The sequence below is a fragment of the Oryctolagus cuniculus genome, chromosome 13, assembly GCF_964237555.1.
Source record: "Oryctolagus cuniculus chromosome 13, mOryCun1.1, whole genome shotgun sequence".
In the NCBI taxonomy this organism is placed as follows: Eukaryota; Metazoa; Chordata; class Mammalia; order Lagomorpha; family Leporidae; genus Oryctolagus; species Oryctolagus cuniculus.
This window is the reverse complement of record NC_091444.1, coordinates 54,682,167-54,697,427: the sequence shown is the minus strand read 5'-3', so window position 1 is coordinate 54,697,427 and position 15,261 is coordinate 54,682,167. Positions and strand designations below refer to the sequence as shown.

At 42.5% G+C, this 15,261-nt stretch overlaps 1 protein-coding gene and 1 pseudogene across 5 annotated transcripts in view; one reads left to right on the top strand and one right to left on the bottom strand.

Annotated features, from left to right (window-relative positions):
- TBCE (tubulin folding cofactor E) overlaps positions 1-15,261 on the bottom strand; it is an 88,387-nt gene that overhangs the window by 37,801 nt on the left and 35,325 nt on the right. Inside the window, exon 1 of one of the 5 annotated variants that reach the window (XM_070055539.1) lies at positions 10,902-11,046. The exons of the other annotated variants lie outside the window; for them this stretch is intronic. Coding sequence (XP_069911640.1) covers positions 10,902-10,921 — 20 coding nt within the window. The 5' untranslated portion in view covers positions 10,922-11,046. Of the gene's footprint in view, positions 1-10,901; positions 11,047-15,261 lie in introns of those variants that run through there. 5 annotated transcript variants of the gene reach the window in all.
- Positions 12,543-14,491, top strand: LOC108178139 (ATP-dependent RNA helicase DDX19B-like; annotated as a pseudogene).

Here is a 15,261-nt window from a genome sequence, read left to right as displayed (position 1 = left end):
GCAGATGGGAGATTCTCTCTCAGCCTCTCCTCCTCTGTAACTCTTTCAAATAAATAAATCTGAAAACAAGGAAGAAGAAACCCAATGCCAGCCCTGGGAACCTCCTCAGGCAGTCAGGGATGACCTCCAACTTCCAGCAGATAGTGTAGCAAGGCCTGAGCTGATTGGGAGTAGAAGAGGAAAGTGAGCTCAGGAGTTTGCCTTGGAGCACAGTGCCAGAACCACAGTGGTGAGACCTAGCACCAGAAAAAGCCCAAAGGCCTCTATCCTCAGGCAATGCTTTCATGCCTCTAGATCTGCCCCAGCAGAAGGCACAGACCTGGGGCTGACGCTGTGGCATAGTAGGCTAAGCCTCCGCCTGTAGCACTGGCATCCCACATGGGTGCCAGTTCAAGACCCGCTGTTCCACTTCTGATCAGCACTCTGGTATGGCCTGAGAAAGCAGAAGATGGCCCAAGTCCTTGGGCTCCCGTACCTGCGTGGGATACTCGGAAGAATCTCCTTCAGATTAGCCCAGCTCCAGCTGTTGTGGCCATTTGGGAGTGAAGCAGCAGATGGAAGATCTTTCTTTTTATGCCTCTCTGTAACTCTGCTTTTCAAATAAATATTTTTTAAAAAATCATCTTCAGGGGGGCCGATGCTGTGGTGCAGTGGGTTAATGCCCTGGCCTGAAGCGCCGGCATCCCATATGGACACCAGTCCTAGTTCCGGCTGCTCCTCTTCCGATCCAGCTCTCTGCTATGGCCTGGGAAAGCAGAAGATGGCCCAAGTGCTTGGGCCCCTACATCCATGTGGGAGACCCAGAGGAAGCTCCTGGTTCCCAGCTTTGGATCGGCACAGCTCCAGCATTGCAGCCAATTGGGGATTGAACCAGAGGATGGAATACCTTTCTCTCTCTACCTCTCCTTCTTCCTCTGTGTAGGTCTGACTCTCAAATAAATAAATCTTTAAAAAAAAAAAAAAGTGACAGAGGAACAGATCTAGAAAAAAATGCTAAAATTCATATGGAGGAATAGGAGACCTTGAATAGCTAAAAAGCAATTTTATTTAACAAAAACAAAGCCAAAGGCTTCAAGACATTCTACAGGGCAGTTATAATAAAAACAGCCTGGTACTAGTACAAAAATAGATGGATGGATCAATGGAACAGAAAAGAAACACCAGAAATCAATCCAAACATCTACAACCAACTTATATTTGACAAAGGAGCTAAAACCAATCCCTGGAGCAGGGACAGTCTCTTCAACAAATGGTGCTGGGAAAACTGGATGTTCACACGCAGAAGTATGAACCAAAGCCCCTACCTTACACCTTACGCAAAAATCCACTCAACATGGATTAAAGATCTAAATCCACACCCTGATACCATCAAATTGAGAACATTGGGGAACCGCTGCAAAGCACTGACGCAGGCAAAGAATTCCCAGAAAAGAGCCCAGAGGCATAGGCAGTAAAAGCCAAAATGAACAAATGGGATTACCTCAAATTGAGAAGTTTCTGTATAGCAAAATAAACAGTCAGTAAAGTAAAGAGGCAACGGACAGAATGAGGGAAATTATTTGCAAACTACGTAACTGATAAAGGATTAATAACCAGAATCTACAAAGAGATCAAGAAACTCCACAATAACAGAACTAACAACCTAGTTAAGAGATGGGCCAAAGCTCATGACAAGAGCCTCAGGTAATTACTGACATCATAAATAAAAGTATCAACTGTTAAATCAACAACAGGAGTCACTGTGCATTTGCTCCCCATGTAGGACCTCTGTCCTTAATGTGTTGTACTATGAGAATTAATGGTAAAGCTAGTCTTCAAACATTTTCAAGCATTACTTTATACTTCGTGTGTCTGTGTGGGTGCCAACTGTTGAAATCTTTACTTAGTATAAAGTTGATCTTCTGTGTATAAAGATTAAAAAAAGATTCATTTTTAATTAATTAGGCAGAGTTAGACAGTGAGAGAGAGAAACAGAGAAAAAGGTCTTCCTTCCATTGGTTCACCCCCCCCCAAATGGCTGCTACAGCCGGCACACTGCACCGATCCGGAGCCAGGAGCCAGGTGCTTCTTTCTGGTCTCCCATGCAGGTGCAGGGCCCAAGCACTTGGGCCATCCTCCACTGCCTTCCCGGGCCACAGCAGAGAGCTGGACTGGAAGAGGAGCAACCAGGACTAGAACCCGGTGCCCATATGGGATGCTGGCACCGCAGGCTGAGCATTAACCAAGTGAGCCACAGCGCCGGCCCCTAAAAATGAATCATGATGAAGAATGGGATGGGAGAGGAAGTAGGAGATGGAATGGTTTGCAGGTGGGAGGGTGGTTATGGGGGGAAGAACTGCTATAATCCAAAAGTTGTACTTTCGAAATTTATATTAAATAAAAATTTCTATAAAAAAAGAAAAACACAAGAGAAAGAGATGGGCCAAGGACTTAGACATTTTTGAAAAGAGGAAATCCAAATGACCAATAGACACATGAAAAAATGTTCAGGATCACTAGCCCTCAGAGAAATGCAAATCAAAACCACAATGAGGTTTTACCTCACCCCAGTTAGAATGGCTGTCATATAGAAATCAACAAACAACAAATGCTGGAGAGGATCTGGGGAAAAGGGGTACCTTAACCCACTGTTGGTGAGAATGTAAAGTGGTATAGCTACTGCGGAAGACAGTATGGAGATACCTCAAAAATCTGAATATATATCTACCATATGACCCAGCCATCCCACTGCTGGGAATTTACCCAAGGGAAGTGAAATCCGTAAATAAAAGAGCTATCTACACCCCCATGTTTATTGCAGCTCAGTTCACAATAGCTAAGACATGGAATCAACCTAAAAGCCCATCAACCGAAGACTGGATAAAGAAATTATGGGGTATGTACACTATGGAATACTACACAGCAGTAAAAAACAAATCCAGTCATTTGCAACAAAATAGATCAGGCTGCAAAACTTCATACTAAGTGAAATAACCCAGTCCCAAAGAGACAAATACCATATGTTCTCTCTGATCTGTGAGAATTAATAGGGCTCCTAAAACGAAAGCTACAGAAGTGAAATTGACACTTTTAGAAACAATGACTTGAATAGCCCTCATCCTGACTGTAGAGGGACAGTTTTTTATTGTTGCTTTTTATTTTGAATTTTTTTGTTTTTCTTTTCCCTTCTTCATATTGTATGTTGAACTCTTTACATAACAGCATTAATCATATGCATATAAAGTCAAGTGAAAAAAGATTCCAGTAAAAAGAGGGGGAATAAGAGAAGGAGGAGGTAGTCTTTAACTGTAAAACTGTATAGTTCTGTATACAGTCCTACAGACTTACTTCTAAGGGTACAGCCTAAAAACTTGTCATGGGACTCCAAACCCATTAAAATTAGTGGTATAAATGCCATCTTAATTGTTAAAGTGATCATATTAAATGTTAAAGTCAACATATAGATAGGTTTAAGTGTAAAAGTGATCATATAAATAACATCAAGTGCCTAATAATAACAAAACAGAATTAAAAAGGAGGGAATGTCCAATATGGGAAGCAGTCCACACAGCAGACTCCTAGAATGACATTCGCTGTAAATAACACTCTGACCTCAGAATCAACCCTTAAAGCTTCCTGGTCTGGCTGAAAGACCTGTGAGAACATTTCAGGCATGGAGAGCAAAGACTCTGTAGCAAAAAATATCTTATATAAGGATCTCTGAGACCTCAGTGGAAAGAAGGGGCCATCAAAGAAGAATGTACTTTTCTCTGAAGGGAGGGTTGAACTTCCACTTTGTTTATGACTGTGTCCAAATAAATGATGGAGTCTGGTCACAAAAGGCTTCCATAGCCTTGGCAGTCCATGGTAACAGCCTCAGGGGATCACTGATGTCATAAATAAGAGTGTTAATTGTTAAAGGAACAACAGAAGTCACTGTGCACTTGCTCCCCGTGTAGGATCTCCCTCCTTAATGAGTTGTACTAAGGGAATTAACTGCAAAACTTGGTCTCAAACTGTACTCTCTATATATATTGTGTGTGTGTGTATGTGTGTGTGCAAACTGTTGAAATCTGTACTTAACATACAGTTGGTCCTCTGTATATAAAATCAAACTAAAAATGAACCATAATGAAGGAGGAGATGGGAGATAGAGTAGGAGGTGGAATGGGAGTCGGGTGGGAGGGTGGGTATGGGGGAAAGAACCACTATGTTCCTAGAGTTGTACCTATGAAAAATGCATTCATTGAATAAAAACTTTAAAAAGATAAAATTAAATTTTTAAAAAGTGACAGGAAACTGATTCAGCAATACACAACAAAGGGGCATAGGAAATATGAAGAAGCAAGGCAATGTGACACCCCCAAAGGAACACAGTAACACTTTAGGAACACTGCAAAGAAAAGAATGACGAAGTTCATGACAAAGAATTCAAAAAAATGATTACAAGGATCCTGAAAGAGGTACAAGAGAATAGAGTTCACTGAAATTAGGGAAACAGTGCATGATAAAAATGAGAAATTCAACAAAGAGACAAGACTTTTTTTTTTTTTTTTTTTTTTTTGACAGGCAGAGTGGACAGTGAGAGAGAGAGACAGAGAGAAAGGTCTTCCTTTTTGCCGTTGGTTCACCCTCCAAGTGCTGATCCGAAGCCAGGAGCCAGGTGCTTCTCCTGGTCTCCCACGGGGTGCAGGGCCCAAGCACTTGGGCCATCCTCCACTGCACACCCGGGCCACAGCAGAGAGTTGGCCTAGAAGAGGGGCAACCGGGACAGAATCCGGCGCTCTGACCGGGACTAGAATCCAGTATGCCGGCGCCGGTAGGCGGAGGATTAGCCTAGTGAGCTGTGGCACCAGCCAAGAGAGTCAAGACTTTCTAAAAGAACCAAACAGAAATTGTGGTAATGAATAACTTAATAAGTCAAATAAAAAATAGTGAAAAGCCTCAGCAACAGACTAGACCAAGAGGAAGAAAAAATATCTGAACTTAAAGACAGATATTTTAAAATATACTACTTAGCAAACAGCAAAGATAAAATATGAAGACAGGGCCAGTATTGTGTCATAGCCACCTGCAACATCAGCACCCAGTATGGGCAGCTGATTCGTGTTCCTGCAGCTCCACTTCTGATCCAGATCCCTGCTAACAGCCTGGGAAAAGCAGAAGATGGTCCAAGTGCTTAGGCCCCTGCCACCAACATGGAAGACCTAGATAAAGGTCCCGATTCCAGGCTTCAGCTGACTCAGCCCTGGCCATTGTGGCCATGTGGGAAGTGAATTAGCAGATGGAAGACACCTACCTCTCTCTCTAACTTTGCCTTTCAAATAAATAAAGCACTAAAAACCAAACATAATGAAGACAGCCTCTGATACATTTGGAGCATCGTTAACAAATATTGAAATTTGGGGATTCTTGAAGGAGAAGAAAGGAGTAAAGGCAAAGAAAATCTATTCAAAGAAATAACTGAAAGGGGGCTGGCATGGTGGTGTAGTGGGTAAAGCCGCCACCTGCAGTGCTGGCATCCCACATGGGTGCTGGTTCGAGTCCTGGCTGCTCCACTTCCAATTCAGCTCTCTGCTATGACCTGGGAAAGCAGTGGAAGATGGCCCAAGTTTTTTGGCCCCTGAACCCAGGTAGGAAATCCTGAAGAAGCTCCAGACACCTGACTGGATCGGCACAGCTCCAGCCATTTTGGCCATTTAGGGAGTAAAACAGCAGATGGAAGACCTCTCTTTCTCACTGTCTCTGCCTCTGTAACTCTGCCTTTCAAATAAATAGATAATTCTTAAAAATATATAAATAACTGAAAAACTTAAGATATAGACATCTAGGTATAGGAGGCCCATAGGACTCCAATAGACATGAACAGAAAAGATCCTCACCATAATATATTAGAATCAAACTCTTAAAGGTACAATACAGAGACTTTAAAAATATGCAAGGGGTGAGGGGCACTGTGCTTAGCGTAGCAACTAAGACACTGCTTGAAATGCCTGCATCCCATATTAGAGTATTTAGGATACAATCCTACTCTGCTCCCAACTCCAACTTCCTGCTAATGCGTGCCCTGGGAGACAGCAGTGATGGCTCAAGTACTTGGGTCCCTGCCACCCATGTGGCAGACCTGGATTGAATTCCAGATTCCCAGTTTTGACCTGGCTCAGGACCAGCTATTGTGGGCATTTTGGGAGCGAACCAGCGAATATGAGATCGATCTCTTTCTCTCTCCTTTCAAATAAACATAAAGTTGTAATTTAATGTTTAACTTCTGTTTTTACATTAAGGAAAATCTGCAAGAGAAAAGTGCCAAGTCACATTTAAGGGAGCCCTAATTAGACTAACAGACTTTTCAGCAAGCTTTACAGGCCAGGAGGGACTGAATGATATATTTCAGGTTCTGAAAGGGGGGAAAAAACACTTATCAAACAAGAGTACTATACCTAGCAAAGCTATTCTTCGTAAGTGAAGGGGAAATAAAGACATTCATTCCAAAACAAGCAAAAACTGAGGGAGTTTTTCACCACCAGACTGGCCTTGTAACACATGCCTAAGGCAGTCCTATATATAGAAGCAAAAGAAAGACTAACAACATGAAAATATGTATGAAACCCACTAGAACAACAGATACACAAAACAGAAAAGAAGCAATTATCAATACAACAAACCATCAAAGCACAAAGATGAGCAAAAAGAAAAAAAAAGATACCAAATACACCAGAGAAATTTTTAAATAACTCATTCCTTATCAAGAATAACCTTGAATGTAAATAGACTACTAAGTTCACTAATTAAAAGATACCAACCGGTTGAATGGATTTTCAGAAAAAAGACTCAACTATAAACTGCCTACAAAAAATTCACTTCAGGGGCTGGCACCATGGTATAGCTGGTAAAGCCCGCCACCTGCAGTGCTGGCATCCCATATGGGTGCTGGTTCAAGTCCCGGCTGCTCCATTTTCAATCCAGCTCTCTGTTACAGCCTGGGAAAGCAGCAGAGGTTGGCCCAGGCTTGGAAGACCTGGACGAAGCTCCTGCAGCCGCTTGGAAGACCCAGAAGAAGCTCCTGATCTGCCCAGCTCCAGCTACTGCAGCCATTTGGAGAGTAAACCAGCAGATAGAAGACCTCTCTCCAACTCTGCCTTTCAAATAATAAAATATTAAAAAAATTTTCACTTCATCAAAGACATATACAGACTGAAAATGAAAGGATGGAAAAAGATATCCAATACAAAGAGAAAACAGAAGTGAGTATAAACAGCACACTAATATCAGACAAAACAGACTTTAAGATAAAAATTGTAAAAAAGACAAATAAAAAAAAAAAAAAAGCAGCAGGCACTGTGGCGCAGCGGGTTAAAACCCTGGCCTGAAGTGCAAGCAACCCATATGGGCGCCGGTTTGAGACCCGGCTGCTCCACTGCCTGGGTGAAAGGAGCCAAGAGCCGCCATAAAAAATAGCCTTAATAAAACAGTCCTGGGAAATGGGGAGTAAACTAAGTTCACAGAGAAAGCAGATAGCTACTACCCAGAGATAAGGGCTACTACCCAGAGATAAGGGCAACAGAACATCCTGGTATGCACCTAAGCCCCCTCCCCTGTGCTTGTTCAAGCTTAACAAAGAAACCATGAGGCACGTAGGGCACGTAGCCACCCCTTTCTGCTCTTCAAGGACCCCCTCCCCTTGTCCAAGCTTAGACACGTAGGGCACGTAGCCCCCGTTTCTCCTCCTCCTCGACGACCTCCTCCCCTTGTAGTTACCCAATAAACTTACGCCACCCTATAGTATGTTAATTTTGTGGTTTTGCCCCTTAAAAGCTGTGTGAGATAGCTGCTCGGGGCTCCTCTCTCTTGCTCACTGCTTGCAGCAGTAGAGGGCCCATTTGCGCAAATGAAATAAAATTGCCTCCTGCCTTTTGCATCGTCTGGTCTGGAGTCTGTGTTTCTGGGGTCGTCACAAAAGGACACCGCTTTTGGGGTCCTACATGGGAAAGCAGTAGAAGATGTCTGTCTCTCTCTCTAACACTGACTTTCAAATAAATAAAAATCTTTAAAAAGAGAGGCAAAAGAAGGTCACTATGTAATGATCAAGGGGTCAACAAAAAGAACAATTGAAGATGCATATGCACCTAATGCTGGAGCACCCAAATATACAAAACAAACAAGATTATCTAGAGAGAGACAAGCTCTAGTGTCACACAATCATAGTGGAAGACTTCCATACCCCACTTTCATTAATAAAGAGCAAAAACAGAATACACGGAAACATCAGAATTAAACTATACTATAAATCATATGGACCTATCAGGCATTTATAGAACATTTCACCCAACAGCTGTAGAATATACATTATTTTCATATGCACATGGAATATGATCTAGAACAGACCCCAAAAAGAAGTCAACAAATTTCAAAAACATCAAAATCATATCATGTATCTTTTCTGGCCACAATGGAATAAAACTAGAAGTCAACAGAAGAAATTCTAGAAATTATACAAATACATGGAGACTGAACAACATGCCTCTGAATGAGCAATTAGTCATTCAAAATATCAAAATGAAATTTGTTAAACTCCTTGAAACAAATGAAAATGAAAACACAACATACCAAAACTTACAGGATATGGTAAAAGCAATAGTGAGGGTGAAATGTATAGCAATAAGCACCTACATTTAAAAAAAAAAAAAAAAGGATATCAAATAAACAACCTAACAATGCATCTCAAGGACTCAGAGTAGCAAGAACAAACCAAATCCAAAGTTAGAAGGAAAGAAACAAAGATCAGAACAGAAATAAATAAAACAGATTATTTAAGAAACAGAAAAGAAATGAAGAGTTGGTTTTTTGAAGAGATAAACTCCATAAGCCTTAACTACACTAATCAAAAAAAAAAAAAGATTAAAATAAATAAAATCAGTAAGTGATACCATAACTGAAACCACAGAAAAAAAGATAGGGGCCGGTGCTGTGGTGTAGCTGGTAAAGCCGCCACCTGCAGTGCTGGAATCCCATATGGGTGCCAGTTTGAGACCCAGCTGCTCCACTTCCGAGCCAGCTCTCTGCTATGGCCTGGGAAAGCAGAAGATGGTACAAGTTCTTGGGCCCCTGCACCCACTTGGGAGACCCGGAGGAAGCTCCTGGCTCCTGGCTCCGGAGAGGCACAGCTCCGGCTGTTGTGGACAACTGGGGAGTGAACAAGCAGATGGAAGATCTCTCTCTCTCTGCCTCTCCTCCTCTCTCTGCATAACTCTTTCAAATAAATAAATCTTAAAAAATAAAAAAAAAAGACAATCTTAAAAAAAGATAATTAAGGACTAATATGTCAACAAATTGGAAAACCAAGAAGAAATTTATAATTTCTGGACATGAATAAATTATCAAAATTGAACTGGGAAGACAAAGAAAACCTGAACTGAATAGTTATGAGTAAGGATATTGAATCAGAAGTAAAACGTCAACCAAGAGGGGCAGGTGTTTGGTCTGGCAGTTAAGATGCTAGTTAGGGTACCTGTGTCCCCAGGTCAGAGTACCTGGGTGCAATTCAAAGCTCTGGCTCCCGATTCCAACTTCCTGACATGCAGACCCTGGGAGGCAGTGGTGGTGGTGGCTCAAGTAATTGAGTTCCTGCTATACACATTGGAGACCTGGATTGAGTTCCTGGCTCCCAGCTTTGTCCTGGCCCTGCCCTGGCCATTGTAGGCATTTGGAGTGTAAATCAGCAAATAGTAGCATTCTCTTTCCTCTTTCTTACCTTCTAATGAATATTTTTTTAAGTCAACAAATAAAATCCAAAAGACCACATGGCTTCAAAGTTGAAGCCTACTAAATTGTCAAAGAAGAACTAACTAACACTGATAGTTCTTAAACTATTCCAAACAACTCAAAGAAAGGAAACCCTTCCAAACTCATTCTACAAGGCTAGCATTACCTTGATTCTATAACCAAACAAGAACACAACAAAAAAAGAATATAAACCAGTATCTCAGATGAACATAGATGTAAAAAAAATATATTAACAAAGTTAATCCAGTGCATAAAAAGCTGATTCATTGGGGCCAGTGCTGTGGTGCAGCAGGTTAAGGCTACTGCCTGTAGTGCTGGCATCCCATATGGGCGCTGATTGAATCCTGGCTGCTCTACTTCCAATCCAGCTCTTTGCTGTGGCCTGGGAAAGCAACAGAAGATGGCCCGAGACCCTGGGCTCCTGCACCCATGTGGGAGACTGGGAGGAAGCTCCTGGCTCTTGGCCTCGGACTGGCGCAGCTCCAGCGGTTGTGGCCAACTGAGGAGTGAACCAGCGGATTGAAGACCTCTCTCTCTTCCTTTCCTTCTCTGTGTAACTCTGACTTTCAAATAAATAAATCTTTATTAAAAAAAAAAAAAAGCTCATTCCTCATTCACCATGATCAAGTAGAATTTATCTCAGGGATGGTTCAACATGTATAAATATAAATCATACATCAAGGGCCAGCACTGTGGTGTAGCAGGTAAAGCTGCCACCTGCAGTGCCAGCATCCCATATGGGTACTGATTCGTGTCCTGGCTGCTCCACTTCTGATCCAGCTCTCTGCTATGACCTGGGAAAGCAGTCGAAGATGGCCCAAATCCCTGCACCTGCATGGGAGACCCAGAAGAAGCTCCTGGCTCCTGGCTCCGGATTGGCGCAGCTCCAGCTATTGCGGCCATCTGGGGAGTGAACCAGCTGATGGAAGACCTCTCTCTCTCTCTCTGCCTCTCATTCTCTTTCTGTGTAACTCTTTCAAGTAAATAAATAAATCTTAAAACAAAATACATCAACCAAATGAAGGATAAATATATGATCATCTCAATAGACAGAGAAAAATTTGGTAAAATCCAACATTCATTCATGATTTTCAAAAGACAAAAATACCTTGAGTCAATTAAATACAGAAGTAACCTACCTCAACATAATAAAGGCCATATGACATATCCACAACCAACATTGTAAGGAATGGGAAAAATTCAAAGTATTTCCTCTAAGATCTGGAGCCAGAAAAGAATGTCTGTTCTCACAGCTCCCTTTGAATATAACACTGGAAATTTTGGTTAGAACTATTAAGCAAGAGAAAGCAAACAAATGACAAGAAATATGGTAAGAAGGAACTTAAATTATTCCTGTCTGTAGATAACATGATTCTAGACTATCAAAAGTCTGCAGCACCGGCATCCCACATGGGCCCTGTTTGAGACCCGACTGTTCAGCTTCTCATCCAGCTCCCTGCTAATGAGCCTGGGAAAGCAGAAGATGGCCCAACTCCTTGAGCCCCTTCACCCACATGGGAGTCCTGAAAGAAGCTCCTGGCTTCGGATCGGCTCAGCTCCAGCTGTTGTCATTTGCGGAGTGAACCAGCAGATGGAAGATCTCTAACTCTACCTTTCAAATAAATGTAAGTCTTTAAAAAAAGCTAATTACTTGAGGTAATCAGTTTATGTTGTATACATGTTCAGAAATACTGTACCCTATAAAAGGTACAAGTATTTTGAAAAAAACTTATTTAAAAATCCATACACTTAAAGAACAGGTCTTCAAAGAAGGAGGTACCTTTCTCTGAAGGGAGGAGAGAACTTCCACTTTGACTATGACCTTGTCTAAATAAGATAAGAGTCGGTGAACTCAAAAGGCTTCCATAGCCTTGGAAACTCATGACTGGAGCATAGGGAGATTACTGATGCCATAAACAGGAGTGTCAATTTGTAAAGTCAACAACAGGAGTCACTGTGCACTTACTCCTCTTGTAGGATCTCTGTCCTTAATGTGCTGTACATTGAGATTTAATTCTATAACGAGTATTCAAACAGTATTTTTCACTTTGTGTTTCTATGTGGGTGCAAACTGTTGAAATCTTTACTTAATGTATACTAAACTGATTTTCTGCATATAAAGAAAATTGAAAATGAATCTTGATAAGAATGGAAGGGGAGAGAGAGTGGGAAAGGGGAGGGTTGCGGGTGGGAGGGAAGTCATGGCGGGGGGGAGCCAATGTAATCCATAAGCTGTACTTTGGAAATCTATATTCATTAAATAAAAGTTAAAAAAAATCCATACACTTATGATAAATCAGACAGCAACACTGCCAAAAAAAGAAAAAACTCATATACACAAATGGCATGGCTGGCAGTTTTTTCCTAAAGTTACACTTCTTCAAACAGTGATAATGAACAAGTCAACAGTAGAGTTTTATTACTGTTGAGTTCAGTTGCAAGCAGATGAAAGGAATCAGGAGTAGCGTTAGGTAATTGCAGCGTATGCTATGTCCTTCACAGATCAAAGGCTAACATCAAAGATCATATCTTTTCTGGAATACTCCCAGCAGGTTTCTCAGAAAACAAAACAGAACAGCAAATAATCAAAAATCCTAGCTGATTTGGTGCTCATCAGTAACAACTGATCTCCAAAAACGTGTGATGATTTACATAGACTCTACTGAGATTCTAGATTAATACAAAGATGTTATATCTGGGGGTTCACCACCATCTCCTGGAGCTTATAACTACAGCCGCAGACAAATCCACCAAGCAAGGGTCCCACCCACATCAAAACCATGGCTACTGACTCACAGGGTCTCACTGCAGATGAGCAGGAGGCCCTGGTGGAGTTGGAGGCTCTGTTGATTTAAACACCTTTTAAGTCGGCCGGAGCCGCGGCTCACTAGGCTAATCCTCTGCCTGCAGCGCCGGCACACCGGGTTCTAGTCCCGGTTAGGGTGCCTGATTCTGTTCCGGTTGCTCCTCTTCCAGTCTAGCTCTCTGCTGTGGCCTGGGAAGGCAGAGGAGGATGGCCCAGGTGCTTGGGTCTTGCACCCGCATGGGAGACCAGGAGGAAGCACCTGGCTCCTGGCTTTGGATTGGCGCAGCGCGCCGGCCATAGCGGCCACTTTGGGGGTGAACCAATGGAAAAGATCTTTCTCTCTGTCTCTCTGACTCTGCCTGTCAAAAAAAAAAAAAATCTTTTAAGTGATTTTCCTGACACTTTCCCACCATATTCTCCACTTAGTTGAGCAACTTGCATCTTAAGGAAGAGAAAAATCAAAGCAGATACCAAATGGTACTGTTGTCAAGACCAATGCTAACGTGGAGAAGACAAATGAAGAAGAGAGACAGGACAGAGCTGCCGAGTCCTTGCTCAGCAAGCTTATCAGAAGCAGCATTGTCCAGAACACAAGCCATGTGAAGTCCAGCCAGAGGCATCCCAACTGCCACCTCTATTCAGTGGAGTTTTTGAAGAGCCCCAGTTGAAACTACAACTTCTCCATAGAGTCTTTGCCATGGGTTTCAACTATCCATCCAAGATACAAGAGAACGCTTTGCCTTTGACACATGCTGAACCCACACAGAACTTGACCGCTCAGTCTCAGTCTGGTACTAGTAAAACAACTGCCTTTGTGTTGGCCATGCTCAGCCAAGTAGAACCTGCAAATAGATACTCCCAGTGTCTATTCCTCTCCCCAGCAACTTGCCCTTCAAATGAGAACAGTAGTTGAGTAGATGGCCAGATTTTTATCCTGAACTAAAACTTGCTTATGCTGTTTGTGGCAATAAATTGGAAAGAGGTCTGAGGATCAGTGAACAGACTGTCATTGGCATCCTGGGGACCACCCTGGACTGGTGCACCAAGCTCAAGTTCATTGACCCCCAAGATCAAGGTGTTTATTCTGGAAGAGGCCAATGTGAGGGTCAGAGCATCCATATCCAGAAGATGCTGCTTTTCTCTGCCCCCTTTGAAGGCTCTGTGTGGAATTTTGCCCAGAAAGTGGTCTCAGACCCAAATGTAATCAGGCTGAAGTGTGAGGAGATGTTGGACACCATCAAGCAGTTATTACATCCTGTGCAACAACAGAGACAAGAAGTTCCCATCCTGTACAACATGTAGGGGACCATTACCATCACTTGGTCAGAGGATCTTCCATATACGCAAAACAGCCAGCTGGCAGCAGAACTCTCAAAAGATTGAGTGCTTCCCAGGAGGCAAAGAGAAGATTCTGGTGTCCACCAACATGTGTGCCCATGCTATTGATGTTGCAAGTGTCTGTCATCTTCAACTCCGATCTTCCAGTGGACAAGGATGGGAACCCAGAGAAGGCCTACCTGCACCAGGGTTTGGGTGCACCAACCACTTTGGCTGGAGGGGCCTGGCTGTGCACATGGTTGACAGCATGAACACCCTGAACAGAACCCAGAAACATTTTAGTAAGACAGAAAGATTGCACACTGATGATTTGGATGAGATTGAGAAAATAGGCAGCAGAGAAGTTCTACCTGTCACTGTTGACTGCCCTTAGCAATGCCGCTGCCCAGGAGACAAGAGTTTTCACAGGCCAGACCTCCAGAGTCAACGAGACAAAGGCACGCATAGACAAATTACCTGCCCTATTTTAAAATACATCTGAACTGGACAAAAAGTTGTGAAATGATAGGGGATGGTGGAAAAACACGTTTACACAACTCTGGAAGAATAGCCATGAATCCCCAAATACAAAGATGAATACCCCTTTCTCTTTGTCTCTCTCTCTCTCTATCCACTCTGCCTGTCAAAAAAAAAAAAAAAAAAAAAAAAAAAAGCCTTATAAAAAAAAAGATGAATACCCAAAAATTACTCTTCGTGAAGAAAAAAAAACTTACATCTGAACACTGAAATTCTGAAACCTGTCCAAAGAGAAAAATAATGGAGGGCAAAAGGGAGCAGGGAGAATAAATGGAGGAAAGTCCAAAATGTTTCTCTTCAAAGTATTCAGCTTGTTCAAGTTTCTTCCTCTTTCTGCATGCCAGTTAAAAATGTTAACTAAATTGATGTCATGACCATGGCCCTTGTGGAAATGGGAGGGGTTCATGAAGCCATTATAAGATTCAGAATGTCTTATATCTCCAGTAGGGTTCAAGATAAAATTTAGGATGCTCAGAGATGGCACTGTGGTGCAACGGGTTAAAACCCCAGCCCACAGCACTGGCATCCCATTTGGGCACTGGTTTGAGTCCTGGCTGCTCCACTTCCTATCTAGCTCCCTGCTATCACCCACACTTGCACCCACGTGGGAGACCCAGAAGAAGCTCCTGGTTCCTGGCTTCAGCTCAGCTCAGCTCTGCTGCAGCCATTTGGGGAGTGAAACCAGCAGAGGGAGAGACCCCTCCCTCTGTCTCTACCTTTCAAATAAAAATAAATCTTTTACAAAAAAAAAAAAAATCAGGATGCTTAATGAAATTTGGATTTCAGGTAAATAGCAAATCATTTTTAATACACTTTTATGGGACACAATATTATACAAA